General features: G+C 40.1%; 2 protein-coding genes across 4 annotated transcripts; one reads left to right on the forward strand and one right to left on the reverse strand.

The window, feature by feature from the left end:
- Positions 1-1731: 1731 nt before the first annotated feature.
- LOC146722038 (cysteine-rich protein 1) lies at positions 1732-6847 on the reverse strand. Of its 2 annotated transcripts, none has more exons than XM_085485580.1 (3): positions 6625-6847; positions 2285-2437; positions 1732-2004 (listed from the first exon to the last, which is right to left on the reverse strand). In XM_085485580.1, exons 1-3 carry the CDS (start codon positions 6662-6664, stop codon positions 1961-1963), a joined length of 237 nt encoding a protein of 78 aa, XP_085341706.1. In that variant the 5' UTR covers positions 6665-6847; the 3' UTR covers positions 1732-1960. The 2 variants fall into 2 exon arrangements, with proteins under 2 accessions (XP_085341706.1, XP_085341707.1); XM_085485581.1 differs by lacking the exon at positions 6625-6847 and adding an exon at positions 5157-5800.
- A 1456-nt stretch (positions 6848-8303) lies between these two features.
- Positions 8304-14273, forward strand: LOC114930354 (transient receptor potential channel pyrexia). Of its 2 annotated transcripts, XM_085485578.1 has the most exons (10): positions 8304-9138; positions 9226-9489; positions 9789-9992; positions 10076-10297; positions 10407-10735; positions 11301-11556; positions 12233-12523; positions 12658-12935; positions 13034-13332; positions 13445-14273. In XM_085485578.1, exons 1-9 carry the CDS (start codon positions 8746-8748, stop codon positions 13206-13208), a joined length of 2412 nt encoding a protein of 803 aa, XP_085341704.1. In that variant the 5' UTR covers positions 8304-8745; the 3' UTR covers positions 13209-13332; positions 13445-14273. The 2 variants fall into 2 exon arrangements, with proteins under 2 accessions (XP_085341704.1, XP_029157956.2); XM_029302123.2 differs by lacking the exons at positions 8304-9138; positions 9226-9489; positions 13034-13332; positions 13445-14273 and having other exon boundaries at positions 12621-12889.
- Positions 14274-19425: the final 5152 nt, after the last annotated feature.

Genomic DNA, 19425 nt, shown 5'->3' on the forward strand with positions numbered 1-19425 from the left:
TTTTCGTCCCAAGATCTGTAATGCTTCTTCCTTTCTCTCCTAATTATCTTCCACAACCATCAATTATCAGGTTTAAACATTTCATTCTTTCAAGAGAAGGATTTGTTATCATGTTTAGATATATATATAGAAATATAATAAATATATAATTTATTTATATAACGAATATCTCTCTTAGTCTCTTTCCCTTCAACTTGAACAGAGTATGAATGACCCTACTGATAACTACGTTACTGCTCTCTGGTTCATTAGAATACTCAAACCTATTCATCCAGCCTTGCCTTCGTTAAGACAAAGATACTGTCCGGGAGATAAAATTTTTATTATAACTCTTTCTTTTAGTACAAGTTCTTTTTTAATTTCTTAAAGAGAATATCATATCAGAAATTATAAAATATAATTACAATAAATATATAATACAAATATGTCCACATATATGTATACATTAAAAAAACACAAGACGATTTAATAAGAGATAATCTTTGCTTGAAACAGGACGTAAATGATATATATGTTTATTTCTTTGCTAGAAAATGCTCGGAATTACACCGACATTATAATCACGTATGTGAATGTATAAAATACATCAGTATGAGTTATTCTGAATTAAAACATAAATAACTGCGATAAGAAATGACAGATGGACATGTAGTAGTGAAACGATTTCACATCTTAGGTGTGATGTGTGACAATTAAAATGAAAGTTGTGAAAAAAGTGTCGGCATATCTTTTTTAGATTTTATCTGTGTATCGAGTTTCGTCAAAGTCGTGCGGTGCTCACTCGAGCATGTCTTTAAAAAAAGTAGAGATAACGCAAGGAGGATACACAAAGAGAGTAAGAGAAGAAAGTCCAGAATGCCAATGCTCGAAAAACTACACCGACATTATAATCGCATGTGTGAGTAAAAATGAATGAAGTACATTTGTGTGAGCGGTAAACGGATCATACATCACCGCGATAAGCAACTCGATGACAGACGGACATGTAATGTGATACCTTATTCGGTTGAGCGGTGCTTACTCGAGCGTGCCTTTTAAAGATGTAGTTTAGAGATAAAGATGCGAAAAAGATAAGAAAAGAATGCGAGAAGAAAATCCGAAACATCAATAAAATGTAATATTTCGCCAATGTTTCATTTAGTTATTCGACAAATATATTTCATACATTTTTATTCACATACGATTATAAATAAAATAATTAATATAAATTAATATAAATAAATTGTTTATAATAAAATAGAAGCAAGAAGGCAGCAACCCAGAGAATAGCAAAAAGGGTGCTTTAGTGGTTCTAACATCTTTTATATACTATATATTTATTTATTTATTCATATCTTTATAATATCTCAGAATGATATCTAAACCACTGAGGATTGACAGATCAACTGCAGGAAGTAGTTTGATAGACACTGGAAAGAAGTGACAAACTTTTATAATTTTTGAACGAGGAAATGCGACAGATCATAATGATCCGAGAATTAAAGAAGAGAATGCATATATTAGTCAGGAATACATGTCAATTCGGAATAAGAAAACAGCTTACAGTTGTATAAAATTAATAATAATAGTTATGATAATAATATTTTGTAATTCTCTTATACTTTATATTTTATTATATATTATGTAGAGCACGAAACTACAAAATATGCTATTATAGAAATAATAATAAAATAACATAAATATTATAATATACGTATGCTGGGTAGGTATGGTATATAGTATGCTATATGATATAATTAATGTTATATTTAATAGCCCACATTCATTGAACATATCTTATACAGTATATTTAATAACACATACACATTCTCCAAACATTTTTATAAAAAATAGAGATATTTACGTATAAATAACCGGAATGGTCACTTTATCTTATATTTAACTGCATATCTGCTCCTTGTGTTCAAAATTGTACAATTGTATAACTTAAAAAAGATAATGTTGCCTTTAAATTTATATTTTATTTATTGTAAATGTAACTTTCAGCACCGCCGCGTCCAAATCCTGTAATTACATAACGATTAATTAGATGAATCTCCTTTATTATATCGGAAGCTGTGAAAAAAAATCATTTGAAGATGGCAGAAAATGCAATGAGATGCGCATATAAACGAATGGAATAAGGATGATATATATGTGTGTATATATATATATATATATATATATATATATATACAGTAATTTAATACATCAAGTGCAGAGGACACGACGACATTCCGCGAAGGGTTTTGAATATGAAGCAGTTTTAGGGGAAACGAAGCGCAACGCGAAGCTTTCCATTTACCTCCTGGACCGAACAGGGCTGCATAGCAAGGGTGATTGCAGTAGGGTTTCCCTTCGTGCTCGGCATGACCCCCGGGTGTTAGGGTCTTATTGCATTTCTCGCAGCGTAAACACGAACCGTGCCAATCTTTGCCTAAGGACGTCTTCCTCTCGGCTGCAACACAAGATGAATGTTAACGCGCGTCCCGGTGTAACGTAAAAGGCGGTTCACCGCGGCGGAACTGGCCGCGCTTTCCATATTAAATTTTATCTTCCTACGCTAATGCGAAAACCACATTAGCGTATCGCTTCCTAAGCGCGTTTGTCGACGCAGCAAGAGTAATCACTGTGAAGAAAGCAGGAATTAGTGGGTATACATATTAACTACAAAGGATGGGATATATCGAATGATAATGTTATTATTTAAATACAATTTGCATATTTGCAATAGCAGAAATAAAATGAGATTTGAAAGAAAGTAATATTAAAATTTAATGACAAAATAATTTAGCTAAAACAGTATTGCATCGTTTATTTTCAGCGAAACTGGAAGTCCCAAGTGGATTGAATGCATCGTCTGAATTGTGGATGGTGAGAATGAGAAATGGGTGAAACCTTTCCATTAGCAATTTCGTAATTAGAAAATCCAATGTCAAAGTCCCGATGGAATCAATCGGCGTATGTTATTTATTACAGGTGCGAAAGCGAAAGATTCTGGGGGCGTATTTCACAAAGGATTTTGCATCGTTCGTAGATTCAAAAAAAAAAAAAAAAAAAAATCTTTACATCTCCCTCGTATACGAGTTACATTATACATATACCACAGTTAACTCCCAGATGCATCTACGGAAATTTGCATCGGAATGTGCATACAAAAGATACATCCTCGTTATCATAAGATGCTTGAGAGAAAGATAAAGTGACACAAAAGAGCAAAAATGCAAGTATCATTTAGATTATATTTTTTGAGATGCTGAAGATTTTACGTTTAGTAATTTTAAGATATTTAAACATCTTTTGTTATTTATTGTTTGCATATATATTTTTCATCTTAAATTTATATTAGATTATCGATTCTATTTGTAAATTCATCAATGCATTCTTTGAATGAATAAATATCGCTATTCGGGAGTTCTCAATGATTCTCCTGATAATAATTAAACCGTGTATGAGATTAAATATATTGATAATTCTCCGTTTATATGATTTATCATGGCACATACGAATTTCAGCCTATGAGTTGACATTTCATTAACTTCTCTAATTCCCTTATTTTATAACTCGTACGTATCCAGCGACTCGACAAAAGACTCGAAAGCCGAAGACAATTTTCCTTTTTCCTTCGCAACGACATATCACGCATATGCGGGCGTATCAAACCTCGCGATAAGGACAAAGAGAGTGAGAGAGAAAAAAGGCAAGAGAAAACCGCAGCGGACTGATGGTTGCATTCAAACGCTCCACTACCGTGTCTAAGGAGGAGCACAAAGGGCGGTGGCGCCAGCGAGGGAAATTGGAAAATGACGAGACGAGAGCGCAATGGGCTTGCATCGGGAAGGAGGAAAGGGTGCATCGGTGAAAGCGCGAGATGTGCAACGGAGGATGAGGAAAATGGTGAACGTACGACGAGAGAGAAGAGAGAACGCGAGCAGTGTGTGTGTATATATATATACCATATATATATATACATATATATATCGCGGGTAAGAAGGGTGCGCGCATAAAGGGCCATTAGTTAATTAACTCCTAATTATCTGACGACGGAGAGAAGCGGGTGCATAATCGTCAGCGGCACATTCGCCGCGCGCGAAAAGGCGGAGACAGTGCCGTGAACGCGGATCGCGGAGCCCGGAGAACCGAACAATCGACGCCGCTGCGTTGATTGCATAGGTTCCCGCCAACCTTCGCCGTGGTTTCTCTTACATCCCGTCTCATTTCTTTCTCTCCCTCGTACGAGTAGTCTCCTGCCTTCATCACGATCCTCGCCCACGCTCGTTTCTTTTCAAATCGCCGTCCGCAACCATCGTATCTCCCTTCCCCCAGTGCCTCTTCCCTTCGGGGTACCCCAGATAAACCCCTCGGAGATCTCGCATCACGTTCCCTTCTCCTTTCCGGTCGCGGCAGCGGGGGTTGCGGCGGGTAAACCCCGACCGACTACCTCCTCTCTTCACCCGGGTTCTCTTCCTCTACCTTTTCGTATATCACGAGACCCAGCTATTCTTTTGCAAACCTGTTTCATGCTGCGTCTGTGTTGTTCTTATTAGTACCTGTACGCGCGCGCGCGCATACGATATACCGACCGCGTTTCCTTTGTGTTGTCCTCACGGCTGGACAGTTTATCGTCGTGTTGCACTTTGCCCGATGCAGTTTTCTTGCTCTCATCCTACCATCGTATCTCCTCGCGTCACGATTTTTCCTTCACCCGGTTCTCCTTTTGAATTAGCGTACATTATATGTGTCTCTGCGCCGTACGTAGAATTTTACGTATACGGAAGAAGTTGGATTTGGCAAATGCAGATATATGCAATATGTAATTCAACTGCTAGTAGCGTGAAAGAATTCCGATGGCTCGAAATTCGTTTTCAAGCGTTTTACACGGAAAGGGAGTGCCTCTTTTTCTCCAACTCGTCAACTTGCGATATTTTCGTTTCGCATGTTTATTCGCGCCGCGTGAAAAATGCAGTCAATCCGTTAGGATCAACGGACTTGCAAAAATTCTCGCGAGAAGAGCTCAATTAAAAATGCATGTCTGCGAAACTAGCGCGTGGACTCTATTATATATTCCTTGTTTATATCGATGGAAAGAAGCGCATCGAAAATATACATATATGTAAAATTCTTTTCGATTCTTGTTTTAAAGAGATGAACCTTGGACTTTGCAGGTGAATGCGTACAATAACTGTCCATCTGCATTGTTTTGCGGTCGAACACAACTACGATGTCTCAAAGTGCACACTCGGCTAGTAGATAACGTTATCACATGTACAGCGTTTCACAGACTACTAATTACAATAGTACAAGTAACTGTGCAATATTATTGCGGCGCGTTTAAAGGAGGTTTCGAGGTCGTCGTTTCCTTTATTTTCGAAAATCATCGTCGATAACGGTCGTCTGAATCGTAGAAGGAAATTGCATCGACGAAATACTGCGCAGAAGTCATTCGTTACGAAACGGAAACGAAACGTTACGCTGCGAACTCAATCTCATGTAAATCCGCGACGTCTCTCTCGTACAGGTGGCAGCTTCTGTTACAACTGCAGATTAAGTTTGTTTTGTAGAAACTGATTGGATTATTCATTCACACTCTATCTACTTGTAGTAAGCCCGAGTCTTGAATACAGTGGAAAGGCTTGACATAATATTTGCCAAGGTGGATTCCGAGGTCGTTTAATGATATCATTGATGTCGTCACCGCGGGTTTACCATTTCGAGAGTATTTATGTTCGTCTGATATTCAATGCTTTTTTTGTTCGGCTTGAATCTTATGAATTCAAACGCACACACAAAGATAAACAGAGAGACAGATAGAGGCAGATATGAAGTAGGTAGATAGATAGAAAGAGAAAAAGAGAGAACATATTTTATGTATTTATATATTATACATATATTTATATGTGTACTTTATATGTACATATTTTGTACTAATCTTTCTCTCTTTTTCTCTCTAAAAAAGTATATGTTACACAGAATAAGATAGCACATACACACGCATATAAGAGTCAATTTTTTATATTTGATATTACTTTCAGATTATCAAATATTATTCTTATCGCATCTTCCTGGTAGACAATGATAAATGATAGTAATAATAAAAAGATATAGTTATATAATATTAGATAAAAATGCAACCTATTCTCTACGTACTTTTAATTACTTTAAACTTTCCTATCATGCGACGCACACAGCTTACAGTCGTGAATTGTGATTATTATATTACATCTTTATCAATATGAGATATGAGATACATGATAATTTCGTCTCTTCGCTATGCTATCCAAATGACCGATACAATAACTTATTACGTAATCACGCTTGCGAAACGCTCGTAAGAAATATTTTTGCAAATAAAATTAAGCTGCTTTCCATTTTTTCATCCTCCTAATCTTGCAGAGAAACAAGATGTAAAAAATTAGCTCGGTTATATAGTAACACAGTATAAGAATCACTCGAAATCGGATTTGCAGATAAAGGTTTCCTCGATATAATTCCACTAAGCTCAGATTTCGATGCTAACGTATGCACATAATGATCTTCGTTCACGACAATTGGCACAAAAGCTACCACTCTTTGTAGCATCGAAAAAATGTGGACATTACATCGACGTTTGAAAAATGTCACATAGTAATACAATCATCATCTTACCGAAATACACGGGTTTGTTGCACTTTGGGCAATTCGGCATCTTGTTATGCGTACCGGCTTCTGATCCGACGAGACGTTCGTGCGTACAACTAACGGAAGGATGCTCTCAGTGGCGTGGCCAGACGCGTACTGGCCCTGAGAGAGGCCCCGCAAGGTAACACGACTCTCTCTCCAGTTGATTGAGCGTGTGAACGTGTGTTAAGGCTAACGGCTGCACAAACCGAGAACCCGACCGTGGCCGTGTGTTTTAAGCGGCAGGGCAAATGTTACCTGCGTCGTTATGCAATTCCAATGTGCGAGCAATCTACACGTGCGTGTATATGTATATGCAGGGTGCCTTGGGTACATCACGCGCTTTATGGAATTCTTTAGCAGCTGGTATTAATAAACTGCATCTCGATAGAATCTTTCCGCAGCGTTACTTCCTCTACGTGAAAGTATAACAGAAACTGTACCGTCTCATTTATTGACTTTGCCTCCAGACGTTAACCAATTTTTTTAATCTTGTATCAAATACTATTTTTTATGCTGTTTATATTAGTACTGAGAAATCTAAAATTGCATATAAATAATATAAAAAAAAACGTAGATATTTGAGAATCGCCAGACAGAATTTAAAAAAGTAAAACTCTTCTCTCGACCGTACTGGCAAATATTATTTATTAAATCACAACGTTTCGACCCTTCTTTGAGTCCTTATCAAGTGATCTAGATATACATAGAAGTATGTTTCGCTTCTTTTTATTATTTTGTAATATTGTTAAGTGAAGTAATTTTTTTTATTGTATTAATCTCTGTACTGTATTTCTTCTCTATGTATATCTAGATCACTTGATAAGGACTCAAAGAAGGATCGAAGCGTTGTGATTTAATAAATAATATTTGTTAGTACGGTCGAGAGAAGAGTTTTACTTTTTTAAATAATATAAGTTTAATTTTGTTCATATATATATTTTTGTTCGTTTACTTATTAAATATTCCACATATAAAGTGCAAATTGTTAAATAATATATATTTTTTATTGCCTTCTTTTCTTCTTTCACTTTTTATTTTGTAGACGGTATTGTGTATATCTCAAAGAATTAAATTACGTTCCAAGATTCTATAAATCTCATTCAATAATTTTCTCTCTCATCAAACGGATTCTTTATTCAATTAAAAAAAAGTGATTGCTCAAGAAATAATATCGAGATATCAATAGCTTTCATATACTGAGGAAGATTGATTCTAACAATAAGTTGATCGAAAAATTAGTAGACAAAAAATGTGGAGAACATTCAGGACACATTTCGTACGTGCATCAGATACTAAACTACTAACGGGCAGGGCTCGAGGTTGGCTTCGTTCGATACGTTCGTTACTTTCTTCGAACGCAAAATAATACCGTTAGCTCTCTATTGCGAACAAATTCGTTATCAAAACCGCGCGACGCCAGACCGATAGTTCACGTAGTATTCAGATCGATAGTTTCGTTATGCGCGAATATAACGGAACAGGAGGTATCGAGAGGTATCGAACGACGGAATGCACTCGCTTCGAAGGCATTTACTCATAAAACTGCAACGCGATACCCACGAAATTAATTAATTATCGGAATTTGGGTCGGGGGAGGAGACACGCGCAGCTACGCCCGCGTAGCCGGAGGGCGATGTGGAAAATTCCTCTGCGAATTTTGGAATTTATTTTAACGAGATTATATACAAATATCCGGGGCCACGCGAATTATTCGTCGCTGTAAAAATTCAACGTTGCAATCTTTATTTCTCGCAAAGCGATGCAATACGGTGCGCGCGTGCTACTGTACTAATAGAATACGCGATCTTTATCCGCCATAATAGCGGCTGTGTAAACGTGGAAAAAAGCATATCTGCGTGTGTGTAATTATATGTCAATTAGATTATTTACGAGCTACGCGGAACTGTATAGGAATATACACGCGATGATTAAAAGAGAATCGCGCCGAAATAAGGAACACGACCACATCCGCTTTGCGTGCCGCATCCGCCTGTGATAGCGATTAGATACCCGCGTTAATTGCGCGCGTCGTGCGCCAGTCGTTCGCGAGCATTAAGGGAATCGCGAGTACGTGATTAATTCCACACCGTCGACACGAAGGGAAAGATGACGACGAAAGAATGCGATCCGGATCACGTCGCCCTCGTCTTGGCGATCGAGGACGGCGCGTTCGACCGGGCGAGTGACATTTTAGCGCGCGACTGTCAAAATAGATATATTCGTCCGGTGGGTGCTCTCCAAGTGACAGCTCTGCAGGTGGCCGCGTGGCAAGGGAGGATAGATCTGTTGGACCGAATCTACGAAATGGGCGCTGATGTAAACGACGCGGATAAAATCGGCAGATGCGCCCTTTATTACGCGGCCCATCGCGGCAGCGTCGACGTGACGGAGTGGCTTCTCCAACGCGGAGGATACGTCGATGCCAAAATCGGGGTCTACTCGTGCACCAAAGACATGCCGTGTACTTCGTTGACAAAGACTTGTTTCGTCGGAAGAAAAGTTCGTATCGCGAGAATATAATTATCAAAATTTTGTTAAGTTCAATTTAGAAAAAAAAAATTTATTCTCGCCTTCCCTCCCTTTTAGTTGCCCTTGCCCGTATGCTGGGGAAGGACACCCTTGCACCAGGCGGTGAAGAACAATCACGCCGACGTCGTACGCGTTTTGGTGGAACACGACGCAGACGTGAATATTAAGGACGAGCGCCTCATCACGCCGTTGCTCTTAGCGGGTAGCGCGGTGGATCGCGATGATCTCAAGGAGATGACTAAGTTCGTGGAGATCATCAAGATTCTGGTCGCCGCAAAGGCGTTCGTCAACATTATTCATCCGGACACGGGTATATTATTCGTCAATCGTGTGTTACGCGCTGTGTCATCGTCGCGGTTTTATAACTCACCCGCGTGAATGCATCAGCGCCGAAAAAAAACGACGATATGTCACACACCTGTATACGTCGTATTAGACTTCAGATTATATGCAAATTGCATATTTGTTACTTTTTGCACATTCTACGAGAGCATTGATAATGTGAAAAAATTATAATACCTACGTAACAAATATGCAATTTGCATATAATTCAAACTCTACGCCGCATCTACGTTCGTCTCTATCATTCGATATTTTCCAATCATGCTCAACTCCGCCAGGTACCACGGCGTTGCATCACTGCGGCGATGCTGGGCAGCGCGGAAGCGACAGAGATATTATTGTCAAATGGCGCGTGGCCGATGTATAAGTGCAAAAGTTCCGGAAGCACGCCGCTTCATATTGTCGCGAGTACAGGGAGCACTGAGACACTGATGGTCCTACTCGAGGCAATGCTGCCTCATAACATTGACACTCGCGATCAGGTGATTTTCTTGAATACCTCTTCTCGCTCTCCGATGATAAACGAGATTGCATTGAAACTGACACTTGGCTTCTCTTTGCTTAGATCAATCGTACGGCTCTTCACATGGCATCTTACCGGGGTCATCGCGAGTGCGTAAGAGCCTTGATCGAGCACGGAGCTAGCTTATCCGCGACGACGAAGACCGGCATCACCGTCGTTGATGCAATATTCGCTCACATCCCGCGACCATTGGCCTTTATAACGGAAATTCTGGATTCTTGTATACAAACGACTAATAATTCTCCTCTGGAGACATACGACAATGTAAGAATTACTTGAAACTCTTACGCGAATAGTCAGATATTGTCCGTTCTTACACTCTTTGATATACTGCCGTTACTAAGTTCTGATGAATGGGACGTTTATGTTAAAGATCACTGTCGACTTCAGTATATTGGCTCCGAAGCACCAGATGCAAATGGCAGTAGTCACGGCTGTTATAGCCGCAGCTTCGGATATAACGCAACTGGCGATATTACAGCATCCACTTGTGGAGACGTTCCTCAGACTCAAGTGGACGAGATTAAGAATACTCTTTTTCATTCTTACGCTCGTACACTTGTTCTTCGTCATTTCCCTCTCGATCTATGCTGTAATGTTTGTACGGGACGATACTGACCACGCGGTGACTCGAAGAATTCTTGCGATCTGTTCCTGCTTTCTACTATTTCACAATATGATTCAAGTTTTACTAGAGCCTAAGTAAATATGCGTGCAAATAATTAAAATTTGTTAGAGGATCTTAAAATTGATATACCCATCATTTTTCAACAATTAAATAATGCATTTTATTAGAATTGATATAAACGTATTTCGTTTAGTTTATTAATTTATAAATTCATATTTTTATACTCATTGCTTATTCACATAAAATCAGCCTGTATCAAGAATTTTTTAAATTAAAAAAGTTTTAAAAGTTTATTTTTCTGTGACAACTTTAACAAACTACATAATGATAGTAATTAAAATATTTCTTCTAATAATTTTATATTATATTCTATGTGCATATATGTTTATATAGAGGTTTTTAAATTTATTTTATTTTTTCTTTTTATCTTTTTTACTACACGATTTTTACAATTATAATTTTCAGTGTTTATTGGCAATAAATTTCTGTTTGAATTTTTTCCTTGTAAAAAAATTAATTGCTAAAAAATAGTTTGCAAAAATAAAATACTATGTCAATTTTGTTATCGTTTCTCTATGTTTCTGAACGTTGCAATTATATGTTTTTATCTATGTGCAATTATATGTTTTTAAATTTCAGACATTATTTGAGACAACTCGAAACATGGTTATCGTTCATATGCGCTACACTATCGTTGGTGACGTCGATAGCTGGCGAGATCGCAAAGTGCTCGAAGGAAGAAATTGAGTCTCGTCATTGCGCACATTGGATATTGCATTCCATCAGCATCGCAATCTTGCTTAGCTGGATGCAAATGATGCTGTTAATCGGTCGGGTTCCAATGTGGGGATATTACGCGCTCATGTTCTCCACGGTGTTAAAGAACATCCTGAAGGTTAGCCGAAGTAACCAGCGCAATTCTTTTCATTATCCGTGGAATAAAAGCTATGATTTTTAAAGTGGGATTTATTAATCGTGGCACAATATATTGAAAGAATTTTATAAGCTTCTCTGATTAATATTTATCACAATAAAAAAATTAATATGTACCATTGCACAATAAGATATTAAATTTGTTCGATTAATTTTGCTAGGTACATAGTAAAATTTTTATTGTGGTACATATTAATTAGAGAATCTCTTATAAAATTTTTCCAATATCATAGTCCGATGATTACTATGATTTTCAAGATAAATTCTAAGAGAAAATTCTTTCCGTGTATCAAAACTTGTTTTGCTTCTAAAGTTATCAGTATGCGCTAGTTATTAGTATGCGCAAGCTTGTTTATAAAAATTGAAATAATATATGTTGTAATATGTAACCGCGTGATTCGTCGAGATCCTTGTGTATAATCGTCGATCTCCGGATTCGATCACTCAGACTGATGACTCGCGCTTCCTATGACGAGCTCTTCAACCATAAGTACGGCTAAAAACAGAGAGGAGACGAATGTGCGGACTCTGAAAGTCGCGGCGCGTCGACGATACGCATCCCATTGAGATTCCCTTGCCGCGTGCATCATCCTCGCGATTATAATGACGTACATCCGGAGCTTTTTACTCCCTTTTAGGTTCTCCTGGCGTTCGGCTACCTGATTGTCGGATTCGCGTTGAGCTTCGCTGTTTTGTTCCACGGGAACGACCAGTTTCGCGATTTCTGGAGGGCTGTCGTGAGGACCGTGGTAATGATGATGGGCGAGTACGAGTACGAAGAGCTGTTCACCACCGGGAACGGCAAGGATACATTCCTACCGGTCACAAGTAGAATCGTATTCTTCGCCTTCACCTTGCTCGCCAGTATCGTCCTGATCAATCTCATGATTGGTTTGGCGGTCAACGACATTCAAGGACTCGAGAAGGAGGTATGAATCAAATTCACGAACTAAAATCTTGTTTTCGCGTTTTTACTTATGAAAAAATTACCTAATTATCGATATGCACTTATACTTAATTGATTAGAATAATCAGAGCATCGGATTTAACGTTGTCGCATCAGGGCCACATACGCCGATTATTGAAACAAGCGGAATTCGTCGCGCATTTGGAGAGGGTGACATCACACAGAATCTTCCGCGGCAATTGGCTACATCCTCGCTTAAGAATGCTTCTACACTCGAGACGCGACATTCCCACAAAAATTACACTCTTCTCGCGTGAAAATTATTTTCATCGTGTGAATCATCATCTCATCATGGAGTCGCCTCCTAAGATTCCCGCCGATCTAGTAGAGGCTTTATTTCTGTTAGCCACCAAGACATTTTACAAGAATGACAAGTATGTATTACGCAAATTATGTAAAGTGCATTCGCCTGTGCTTATTGCATCCAAGGTTAAATTAAATCTTGCTAATGCAATGACATGTTATTTTCCAGTTTGACAGGTAAAAATGTAGAGATTGGTGACACGAAGCTGACTTCTATATTATTGAATTTAGAGGAACAAATTCGAGAATTAAAAATACATTGTTATCGTAATTTGACGAATCGAAGATCATCGAAACGACATGGATTCAAAAGAAAGCCTGTACTAAGAAGATTAAATTCTTAATATGCATATGTAGCATATGTGCAAGATTGCTATTATTTTTCAGTGTGCTGAACGTGTATTAATCTGGCAGTAACATTATTACAATCATAAAATTGAGCATGATGGAAGATTTTGCTTTGTGACGGTATAGTATATAATAAGTGCTTTTTTTAAACAATAGAAATATAACAGAACAATATAAATACATATATGTAAATATAATAACGGTAAGTCAGTGATCCACCTTGCCATTTCAGCTGTACAAAGAGACCGCCACATGCGGAAATGCCGCACAGATGTCACCACAAAACTGGTTTCCGTTTCTGCAATCGCAAGCGACCGAATCGCATTTCCACATCAATTATTTTAAAACAAATTTAAATCCGCTCCGGATTTAAGAGACACTAAATTTTTTATTTTCCAACACACATTGTTATAGTTGTGCGCGTAAATGCCTCCGCTTTATTACTCCGCGATACGTTTCGCGGCGCAGCACTAAAGATAAAGAGCGGGAGTAGTTTTCGCTGAAATTAGCGACCATCAAATAAGATTTGCACGTAATGACCGATAAGACTGAATTACGCGATAATTAATGATATTTACGGCAGTACGTAAAACGCAGGCTAGATCATCGTAGAACCTGAAACGCGACGCGTAGTCGTATCTCTGAATATATACGCCGGTATTAAAGATCTCTTTTATTTTACTTTTTCCTCCTTTTTTTTCAACCACGATGTGCATTTAACCAGCGGGTTTTCGTGTGTGCAGATTCGCGTCTCCATATATCCGACTGCTAAATAGTCGCGCGTATAGTCGACGATGCAGCAACAGCCGAGAGAATTGCGCGGCCGAAAAATATTGCGGAGCATAAATTATAAGCCGGATAAGTTTATTTGCGAAATGCAGTATACCCTCTTTTTCCAACATATCGTATCGCGGCAGCAAACCCCACGTACCATTTCGCTGCCTTATTCATTTCTGGAATTTTCCTTTGTAATTCTTTATGGCGCGCTGTGACAATTTTATACAATTCCCGCGTCGATGATAGGAAAAAGAAAATCTATTTATCTAAAGGAAGAAACTTATTTTCATTTATAATTATATAATATATATATATAAATTTGTATATAATTTAAATAAAAATATCTAAACATAAATATATTTATATATTATAAAGAAAGGCTGCATAAACAAGCGCCTCACTCCAAAATATTACGTATTATAAATTTATACACTGAAAAAAAAAATTGTTAATTAATGTGACTAAACCTTTCAACTAAATATTATTTTGTTAATTGAATATATAAAAATATTTAATTTAAATGTAACATATTAAGTCTAACAAAACGTATATTTGACTTAAATACTAATATATATTTAGTTAACAAAATAGTAATTTAGTTGAAGGGTTTAGTCAAGTTGACAAATTTTTTTCAGTGTAGGTACCTATATTATGAAATCAAAATTAAAATCAAAATTAAAAAGAAATTGGCATATAATCAGTTCCATTTCGAGTAAATTTTTCGCTAAATAAATTGGAGGATTATGAATAAGAATATTTAAAAAATAATCGCATAATGTTGTATACATGATAGATTTTCTTCATTCGTAAAGTTTGCGCGGTAGATTAATTAAAAATTTATTAAATATAAAAAAATTGCGAACACATAGACATACATACATATACGCACAGTGATGCGGCTGAAATTTAGTTTGGACAGCGGTTTAAAAGGGAACAACGGTAGAGCAAAAAGCGGGAGTCGAAAAACTCGCTGTGGAAGCGAGTGTGCAGGCGACTCTCATGCACCGATGCGAATTTAGATGCTTTCATGATTTATTAAATTCGCCTACGTCGCGGTACTGTATATATACATCACGTTTCAACGGCGCGATTTTGGACCGTCGTCATAATTTTCGCGGAACGCGGCGCGCTGTTTTCTCGATTTTGCACCGTCAGAGAAAACACGGCTATCCCAGATTTTCTCTCTCTCTCTCTCTCGGTTCGTACATAATTTTCGCGTATTCGAAACGCCGGCTCTTCGCGAATTACGAAATAAAAGTACACGCGGAAATGTATACGCGTATGATACAATATTCTTTTCCTTCCCCCTTTATCGCGAATGGAAACGGAAGAGAATATGATTCGATAAAAATCACGCTACGTGTGAAAAGAGATCCCATAATATTTTCGGAAATATTATATACGCACGCATATTTTCTTTCGAAGAAATCTACACAATATATTATTCTGAATTTTTTCCAACAAAAGTGAGGAGCGAAATTTAGTTTCGCTACTGTTTAAGACAATAAGAAATCACGTGTATTACGGATTTGTTCGGTAGGGCTAATTATCCCCTCGAGAATATATTAATTAAACGCTGAAATTGGTTGGTACAACGGGCGGTAGCGGACACATAAATTATCATAAATTACCGCGTTCTTCCGCCGCTATGAAGAAATCACATGTGCACCTGCTCTAATGGCCTTCGCACACAGTGTTCGCCCATAGAAGCACGTCTCGCGCAAATGCTCGCGCCCAAGAATAAATTCATCACGAACTCGTCGTTTCGCGCGCAACAAATATACAAAAATACATGTACATAGATTATACGTACATGCTAATTTTTCATTTAAGACGTAAGCTTCGATTCGTCGCAGCGAGAAGATAGTCGCTGCACCATTCGAGAATAAATAAACAAAAGAAGGGATCTTTTTTTAACTTTTTGCCTGAAACGCGGGATAAATTGATCAAGAGATAGATGCACTTGCCGACTTGGTGACTTCGCGATCATCCGGGAATGGGGGAAAACGTCCCTCTCATCAACGGCGATAATAATAACAACACGACGACGACAATAATAACAACGCGACACACACAAGTCACACAAGGCTCGCGCAGCGGCGTCGGAGAGTGAAGTCGGCGCCGAGTGGCGTTCGGGCGAGATCGCGCTCCCTCGGCCGGACTCGGCTCGCCGCCTTGCCTGCCATGACTGGCCAAGCGCGGCGTCGCGGGGGAGCGAGATGGCGCGTCGGTGAGGGAAACCGCGGCGGTGAATCCGGCGTCGTGATTGGTCGCCGCGTGGGAGAGCCGCCCGTTCGAGCTCACCGTCGCCGGCAGTCGGCACCGAGTATTCAAGTCGAGCGCGTCGAGGCGATTCGAAGTCGCGGTGAGAGAGAATTATACACACGTATTATACCTATATACGAGACACATATATACGTACGGGGGAAACAGCACGCAATCTCGCGAACGTCGCTCGTTAACACGGTGTATCGCGGGCACGATGGCCGCCCGGCGCGTGTACCGTTCGCAACAAAAACAACAACAACAGTGCCGTACATCCTGTCATCGTCGCCGTAATCATTGTCGTCGTAGCGTTGCGCTCGCGGAGTCGCAGCCTCGCGCGCTCGCAGAAACGTCGCGGCCGCCGTATCTGGCGTGCGGATACGCTGGAACGCGCGGATCTTCGTCGCGGTGCGCGTCGCATTGAAGTTGCAGAGAGTCTCCCCGTACGTTTTCCGCGGCTAACGTCACCGCGGAGAGAGAGCAATCCGAAAGCGAGGAGCGAAAAGGACAGTGCGCGCCTCGCTCCGCTGTAAACTCGGCATAAATACGGTCTGCCTTTTATATATATATATATATTTATATATATATATATATATATACTATCTACCTCTGTGTGTGCGCCTCTTTTTCTTACACATATACACGGGATCTCCATCTTTCTCTTTTCTCGTCCTACGCTCCTTCTCGCGCGAGGAACTACATTGCGGCAATCTTCCCACGCACATCTCCGTCTCTATTTATCTCTCTCTCTCTTTCTCTCTCTTTCTCCGGCTACGACGACCGGAAATTAAACTCGCGCGAAAAGCGCGAACCGCGCGCGTCTTCCGTCGCTCGAGTCATCGCGCGGAGTGCGTTTATTTTTCTCTCCTGCGTAGAAAAGTGCTGCGGCCTAACCTCGTCGACAGTGAACGGAATTTTCTGTGCACGCGGTGTGAAGTTGGCTCGGGTCGCGCGCAGCGAGACACGAATCGAATCGAATCGAACACGGTAATAAAGTAGTGAACACGGAGTGTTGAAGTACAGTGCGAGAATCAGTTGTGCGCGTTTTCGCAAAGTTCCGAACGAAAGAGAAGACAGGGTGCAACGAGAGAGATCGGGTATCTTTCTTCGTTGGAACGCCGCCGAAAATCGGAAACGTGAGACACCACGCCTCTCTCTCTCTCCTCTTTTCTCGCCGCCGCCGACCGAAGTCGATAAGGAGCTACTACGAGTGAACAAGAAAGACGGTGGCCGTTGCTCGCGTGCCCACAATAATGCCGCACGTGAGCAGCAGCGGCGACGGCGGCGACGAGCTCGCCACCGAGGACGAGATCAAGCTCTACAAGCATGAGGGCGAGGAGGACAAGACGTCCTCGGAGAATCTCACCGAGGACAAGAGCGACCTCATCGACCTCACCGAATCCGAGGTACCTACCTTTCTTCTCTTCTTTCTTTATCGTGCATTTGCTTTTTCTTCTCTCTCTCTATTGTCTCCTTCGTTCTCTTGAATACACACATCCTCCTTTGTATATATATATATATATATATATGTATACTCTCTTTCAAATGCGTCGTGTATGTATATAACCTTCGAGTATTAAGTGCGGGCGTCTCGTGTGTTGCAGGAAAAAGTTGCGCTCGCCGGTGGAAGCTACGCGACGACGGGAAAAGCGTCGACGAGATCCGACCTCAGCCCCGTCTTTGGTGAGTCCACTTGAAATGTCATCAAACTGAGCTTGCATTTTTCTCGCAGTTATCTCTCGTTTCTCGTCTATCGCTGTCTCGCCATGTATTTGTGCACACAGCTGCTCGACGCTTGGAAAGAAAATACCCTCGAGATGAATCACTCGAATCTCCGAGAATCCAGCTTCTCTCGATATCTCGGCGACGACACGGGGAAACCGTATCGACGCAAAATTTCGTCGCGTGAGTTTAATTATTCGTTAGCCTCCCCCGTAATCCAAGCGAGAGAGTCAACGGGATCGATACGCGATTCCGAGAGTCGTGGTAAACAGCTGGCTAAAGGCCCGTTTAAAAGTAATGCTCGTATGTAGTTAGGAAACGATTAATTGGACAAAGGACATCGGCGCGAGAAGCTTCTCCCCTAAAATCCAGCTTGTCCATCTACTTCCGTCTACGAATATCGACGCGTTCGCTAAGCAGGTCGCATATCGCGGTTCATAAATAATGCAAGGTACGCTGGAAGTTGAAAACAATACCGTCTAACTAGGCTAGACGACGCGAGAAAATATCATAGTTGAAATCGATCGATCTCTCGCCCGGAGAACGATACGGGGAAATTAAATAATAAAACTTTCAGCGGCGTCGTTTCTCAATGGTATCTCCGCACCTACCTAGGTAAATCTGTCTCTTTCTCTCTCTCTCTCTCTCGCTCGCACGCGCTTAGATTAACGTCATTCGAAATCGATCGCGGGCACGATAAGTGCTCTGTAGCCGCTTTCACGGTCCGATGATAATCGCGTCTGTGTGCGTCGGCCGGAGAAAATGTGTGACTCCGATTTCCCGGCGCTCCTATTAATTTCCTCACCATTACGCCGCATTACGTTGCACGTCGTCGTTCGAAAGCTTCTTCTACGTCGTCGTCGTCATCGTCATCGACGGCCTTATTGCCCACATTCTACCGCCGTGATAATCGCGAGCCATTCGCCCGAGGCAATGACGACAATGACACTTGACAATTCTACGCGATCGCGAGAGGAGAGACATAGAGAGGCTGCTATTGACACGTTTTGATAGCGGCTACTTCGTAAGTCGTTCTCTTCTTCCTTCCTTCGCTAGGAACTGTATTCTACATGTCATGTCATTTTTTATTTTTATTTCATTTTTTTACGATATTTTTTGAATATACGATATTTTTATATCGTTTCTGAATATGCACTATTTATATCGCTCGTGTTCTTGGCGTATATTAGCGCGTGAAAAAGCTGCGGTCTAAGCGGAAATTTACTTGCGATATTTCGTGAAATATATAACGGAGATAAAATGTTCAGCTTCTATTGCCTGTTTTGGAAGCGATATGAACGAGGCGCTCGGCGAGATGCGATAACATCGCCGGAGCGTTTCGCAGAAAAACCGGACTAGCCTAAAGAACGCATACGTGTCTCCGCGCTTTTTCCCTGGAAAATAAAATATCATCCTCTCTTTAAAAACTCGACTTTCTCTTTCTCTTCT

This window comes from Nylanderia fulva, unplaced genomic scaffold (assembly GCF_048542155.1).
Source record: "Nylanderia fulva isolate GAGA-0341 unplaced genomic scaffold, ASM4854215v1 Scaffold38, whole genome shotgun sequence".
In the NCBI taxonomy this organism is placed as follows: Eukaryota; Metazoa; Arthropoda; class Insecta; order Hymenoptera; family Formicidae; genus Nylanderia; species Nylanderia fulva.

Excerpts from the sequence above, each read along its gene's own strand:
- LOC146722038 (XM_085485580.1), bottom strand. The coding sequence starts at position 6,664 with ATGCCGAATTGCCCAAAGTGCAACAAACCCGTGTATTTCG. Across the intron at positions 2,438-6,624 it reads CAACAAACCCGTGTATTTCG|CCGAGAGGAAGACGTCCTTA; the intron begins GTAAGATGATGA and ends CTTGTGTTGCAG. Across the intron at positions 2,005-2,284 it reads AGCCCTGTTCGGTCCAGGAG|GATTTGGACGCGGCGGTGCT; the intron begins GTAAATGGAAAG and ends ATGTAATTACAG.
- LOC114930354 (XM_085485578.1), top strand. The coding sequence starts at position 8,746 with ATGACGACGAAAGAATGCGATCCGGATCACGTCGCCCTCGTCTTGGCG. Across the intron at positions 9,993-10,075 it reads ACATTGACACTCGCGATCAG|ATCAATCGTACGGCTCTTCA; the intron begins GTGATTTTCTTG and ends CTCTTTGCTTAG. Across the intron at positions 12,936-13,033 it reads ACATTTTACAAGAATGACAA|TTTGACAGGTAAAAATGTAG; the intron begins GTATGTATTACG and ends GTTATTTTCCAG.